This window comes from Brachycentrus maculatus, unplaced genomic scaffold (assembly GCF_059751285.1).
Source record: "Brachycentrus maculatus isolate JH-2025_06_01 unplaced genomic scaffold, ASM5975128v1 h1tg000555l, whole genome shotgun sequence".
NCBI lineage: Eukaryota > Metazoa > Arthropoda > Insecta > Trichoptera > Brachycentridae > Brachycentrus > Brachycentrus maculatus.
In genome coordinates, this window is record NW_028281298.1 from 715001 (window position 1) to 721034 (window position 6034).

General features: G+C 36.5%; 1 protein-coding gene across 2 annotated transcripts in view; it reads right to left on the reverse strand.

The window, feature by feature from the left end:
* The window catches only part of LOC148301497 (uncharacterized), a 60151-nt gene extending 55077 nt beyond the window's left edge, over positions 1-5074 (reverse strand). The window contains exon 1 of one of the 2 annotated variants that reach the window (XM_088273169.1): positions 2824-5074. In XM_088273169.1, the coding sequence (XP_088129295.1) occupies positions 2824-4779 (1956 nt within the window). In that variant the 5' untranslated portion in view covers positions 4780-5074. The remainder of the gene's footprint in view (positions 1-2823) is intronic. The other variant, XM_088273170.1, reaches the window with a different exon arrangement.
* Positions 5075-6034: the final 960 nt, after the last annotated feature.

Consider the following 6034-nt stretch of genomic DNA (forward strand, 5'->3'; position numbering starts at 1 on the left):
GTAATGTTATCAACTGACCGTTATCGACAAATATAAAGAATCAAAAATATATATAAAATAAATTAAGCCTAGTTTTCAAGCGCATAAGACGCTATCTACATCGAATTTTCAAAATGAACCGAACTCCTAAAACGATAACTACTTAATTTTGACAAAGCATAAAGTTTTTGAATGATTTAATACATAATTTTATCGTGTTTATGAATGTATAATACTAGTTTAGAATTTTAGATAAAACAATTAATTAATAAAAAAGAATACGTTGAAAAAATCACCTAAGCTCTCTCCTGTAAAGTAACAGATTTGCAGATACAGTACTTAACGCAGGGACCGTCGATATGACGAATAGCAAGTCTGAGAAACTTGATCCTATTGGCGTATAATTTTATTGATTTCCCCTATTGGCGATCGTCCTCGGGATAATTGAAAAAAATATGACCCGACTAATTTAGTCACCCTTTTAAACTTATCCATCGTTTTTTGTCTCAATTACAAGACAATTTACGTACAACCCCAATTCGTAAAACAGCATTTTGTATTACTCGAAGAACCCGCATTGAAATCCATTGAATTTCATTAATCTTATAATACATTTGGTACATATATCGCTCACTCCTTTCAAGAACGTCATAAATCAAAGATTTTTCCGGAGAACGTTTTTAAGGTTTAAAAATATAATACAATAAATAACATATAATATAGTACAATGGATTAAAAATAAACATCAAGCCACTTATTGAACTTTTTACTCTGCATCAGATCTTATTAGGTAAAACCTGAATGTTTTTTCTCCATTTGAAATATATTTAGTAAATTTTTAAAAATAATTAAGCAATACCTTTTCTTCAAAATGCAAAACCAACACTTTCTGCCCTGTAGCGGGTAAATATTCAGTTTAAAATATGCCGCTTTTGCTGGAATATAGTACATTTTCTGGGCATTCCAAAAACATGCACAACTGAAAATTTACGATTTTTGATTTGTGACGTTCTTGAAAGGAGTGAGCGATATGTAGCCCTCAACGGATCAATACTAGAAACTACATGTGTTTCTAAACAGTACTTCGAACTTCATAAGATAACACATCGTGCAATAGGTATATTATCTTTCTAATCTCTCGTTTTATCACAGAAAAAAGTCAATGAATGATTAGGAATTTTATTTCTTCAACGAAGGTTTACGTTAGTGAAAATAGATAGTTTATAAAATTAAATAACTTTTTTAAAACCACTTTTTTATTAATACAATTTTACCTACCTTTGTTGGATTTTTACGGAGTGTGTGGAAGTTTTTTGGTGAGATTATTTTTTGAATTAAAATAAACCCTGATGATGACGAAATTCTAGTCGAAACCGGTAGGTTAAATTGTTTTTTTTTTTAAGTGGTTAAAACAAAGTTAATTAATTTTATAAAGTTTATAAAATGTGCCACAAATTATTTGTGGAAAACATTCAAGAAAATAGATAGTTTTTAACGGATACATTTTTGACATCTCAATATATGAAGAAGAATATTGAAGTCTAGGTATTTGCAGGCTTTATGGCCTAGCATAGGCTGGTAAAGCTACGCTTTACACATGTGTCCTATTCACCAAATTTCACTACTCAAATTTTCGGAACTCCTACATATATCATTAATCTCATGACGACGTACGTGTGAGTTCACTAGAGTCTGTTTTGGTTAGATTGAGAAAACTTTTTATTTAACAGAGACCCGTTTATTTGTTTGTATGCACTATCCTAATCGGATTATTTTACACACTGAAAAACGCCTTAAAACATGATTTTCAATTTTACGTAACATATTACTATACCAGGTATTTTATTTACAACATTTTGAATGTGTCCAAATACTTGTTTTCGTCAATCATAGGTAAAATGGCGAATGCCACCGGTGTATCAAGTGATCACTTTACCTGCATATAACAGGAAATAAGCTCTGTAATTGCCCAAACTTCTTTTATTTTTCTTCATCTTTGTTGAGATCTCATAATGTAAATATAACTACAAAGTGGAGAAACCCGGATTTGAGAACAAGGATTTACATAGATACACCCAAATGTTATAAAGAAATGTTTACGTTGTATATTTTTTATGTATTCTGAGTGATTCACAAGTAATCTAAAAACTTTATGAAATCACTCATTTAGATAAGTGGTTAGAAACATATGTTCATGGAGATAAGTATTAATAAAAATAATAATAATAAGATAAGGAAAAATAAATTGAAAGTGAATTTAAACTACCAGTTATTTTATTCACATCATATCCAAATATTTGTTCTTGTAAACAAATATTTGGACACACTCAAAATGTTGTGAATAACGAATAATAATACAATATAAAAGCTATGAAGTTTTTTCCATATAATTTTTTTTTACCAGTGACCGGGTTTCGTCGTAACCGACATTATCAGTTTGGTGTCACAACGTTACAACGAAACCCGGTCACTGTTCCAATAATAGATATGCGGAAAAAAATATATTATTGTTATTTTATTATTTTAACAACAATCTTTTTTAATAACATCTTTTGATATATAAAATGCAGTTCTATCAAGAAAAGTCAGTCAAAATCTTGTGTCGGGTTGTGGTCTCGTGGTTAGTGTCGCGGACTCTTAAGTCAGAGTTTCTCGGTTCGAACCCAGTCTATCACAATTTGATACCTATTTCTAATAATGAGCCGCTTAGGCTCACAGAAATAGTATGAAATTGACATATTTGTGTAAATAATAAAAACACAAATATTTCTCTTTATTTAAAAAAAAATATAATGATAAAAAATGTTATAAAAAATCATTTACGGTTTAATTTTTTTAACAAACCTCGTCATCCTCGTCTTCGATCCAGTCAGGATCCATAAGCAACGCTTTCCACGCTATAACATCGTCAGGCACCACCGGTTTCATCCTGACAATGTCCCGAAGGTTCTCATAAATAGGGCTTTCCGAAGCATAGTCCGTGGAGTCGCTGGCGGTCCTGTCTTCTGCCCTTCTTCCACTGAACCTGCAGGAGTCGCTGTCACTGACGATCTCCAGGCTGCTTCTCCAGTCGTCCTCTGTGCCTGTAGCGGTGAGGTAATCCGTCTCGCACACGCTGCCACTATCACACTCCGAAGCACAATTGCAAACTGTCACATTGCTGGTGTCAATCCTTCCTCGCACGTTGCCGAAAGTTTTCATTTCTTTGGCACGTGGAATTGTCGCACTCTCGAATACTCGCGAACCGCTTCTGGGGTCTTTGGGAGCGCTCGAATTGCGTTTAGCGTGTTCATCGTCACTTTTTGCCACGCGATCGCGTATAGCGCGGTGACACTCGTCAGCGCTGTCGCATTCCGAAGTGCATCTAACCGCGTCCCTGATAGGTACTCGAGGAGGTTTGGTCTTAGGTTTACTATTCAACGCCTTCACATTGGAGTTGTAAAAATAGCTTCTATTGTTCGCGTCTCCATCCGAGCGTAACTCACCTGGCAACGCTCGGTTATCTGTAGCTTCAGTCCTATCGCTGGGATTGCTGCTGCAACTCGACTTGGGAGAAACTCTAGTATGCGGTCGACACAAGACAATTCTCTGCTTAGCCGTGTCTGGAAGAGGACCCGAAATGTCTCTCAAGCTGTCGTATCTTATCGTGTTTACCACGCCGAAGTTTTCTTTGAACGAATCAGCGGCGCCACTGATAACCTGTTTCTGACGACCCGACGTACAGAGCCATAAGTTCTCATAGTCGGCGTAATCACTTGCCAGGGAGTTGTTGTCACTATCGGTGCCGTCATATGCCGGATGCGCGTTGACCGATTTTTGAGAAAACCCTCGCGTTATCTCGGGATCACTGTCAAATCTAGCGCGTAACTGTTCGACTAAAGATATGTTTCTCGGTTTTGGTATGGGTTTAACTGGAATTTCGGTTCTTTTCTTTGCAACCGGCGTAGGTCTAAGTACGATATCGTCCGTTCTTTCCATCTGGGTGGGTATTGAAAGTCGATTTTTTCGTTTGGGCGGCACGGGCGCCCCACCGCCTTTGTCGAATATTCTATTAATGTCGAAGCTGGCGTGCTTGCATTGCTCCGATTTCGACAGTGATCTGACGACAACGTCGCCACAGTCTTTGCTTATGTTATTGATATCGGTGACGGACGGAGTCCTGCTAGAGGACCCAGACCTGAGGAACACCTCGTCCGAAAGAGCAGACAAGTTGCTGTAACTCCGTATTTTACTCACGGTTGGCACTTTCAACTCCATGTTTCCATTTTCCTTTTCCAAGTCGCTTTGGACGCTGATTCCGTTTATGAGTGGAGTAGAAGCTCTGACCTCTTCTAAGAAGTCGTCGAAAACGTGCATAATACTGTGTTCGAATTCGCTAGAGTTGTCGCTTCCAGCGTCTCCGTGATGTTTTTTATATGAATCCAGTTGGGAGATTTGGCTTTCACAGTTGTATAAAATGTCGTTTAGAGCGTTAGAATACGGGTCGGTTGAGTTATCACTGGCACTGATTGGAATATCACTGTTGGTCGCGCGGTTTTGAGGGTTGGGGTGTTCGAGGTCGATGAATTCAAAGCTGTGGACGGAGAGATCCGAGTCGCTGAGGTTTCTGTGGAGATATGTCTCTCCGTCTCTCGGTGATGGCTCGCAGAACTGTTGATCGTATTCGTCCACTGTGTGTCTGATCGCGGAGAGCCAGCGTCGCACATCTGGCGCTAGAGAGACAGATACGCCGGTGTCGCCAAGTCTGGCCTGTAGCGCGTGCGGTAACCAACTTTCCTCTAGCGGAATTCCGCACGCCATGGTGGGCTGGTCAGCTATCTCGGCGCGCTAGTGTGCGTGCGACGCGCGCATGTGTGCTGTCCCGACACGAGTGTAGTTGCGCGCGCAGGCCGGGAGGAAACTGATTGCGGTCAATCAAGGATGTTCTCCTTATCAGTCAACTCGAAGCTACGTTCGCTGAACACGACACAGCGGTGACCATTCGTAATTCGATCATTTAAATTTGTAAATATTTATCTTCGAGATATGTTTATTTGCGTTCTGAATTCTGTTATGAGGAATAATCGTAAACAAATTCATAATGAATATTCAATTATTATAAATATTTAATAAATCGAACAAAATCTAGCACGTACATATTTTGGCCTAAAATACTAAAAAAATGCGATAAAATGGTACAACCTACTTGAACTATCCATAAAGTCATTAAGAATAGAAACATTAAAATGTAAACGTACATAGAGCCACAAGATCCAAAACACAGAAATACATCGAGAAAACCCAAAAACACATATTTAATTATTATACAATAAAGTTTTACAACTTATTTATATAATCTACAAAGTTGTGAAATAATGAAACTAATAACAAAAGAAATATTTATTCGTTGATTTGGCGTTTCATTTGTAGAACTCCCTAACGTATATTTTTAATATTAAAATCAATCACTGATTTTTAGGGTCTAGTAAGTTGTAAGAGTATATTTTATTTTAAAAAATATATGTATACAAATTATTATAAAAATTCGGCGTGACAATTGTTGTCTTGTTAGGGCATTAACTGTAGTTTGATTAGGCCCTAACAAGGCCAAACAACTGTCACAACGAATTTTTAATTAAATTTTCATGTTTTTCAAAATAAAATTTACAATTTAGTAGACCCTAAAAAACAGTGTTGATTTTATTATATTTAATATTTAAAATACGAAAGAGATATTCATAAATAGATAATGGAGGTGGGTAGATCTGAAAACAGATCGCATTATTCGGCATTTCACCACAAAATCAATTCTGCCCATGTTTCTCCCGATTTAGTCTTTACGCACATTTTGACCTACCATATTTATTTTTAATTAAAGTTTTACTCAATAAATACCAGTTTTTCTAATCATCTACTGTTACACGTGTTTCGATGCATTCCGCATCATTTTCATACATGAATTATAAATTATGTTTTAAAAAAACATGAATTATGTTTGAGAAATAATAAATTTTCGAAATAATGAATTCGCTAACCATTTAAAACATACTCACAAAATTAGCCACAATAACGTAGA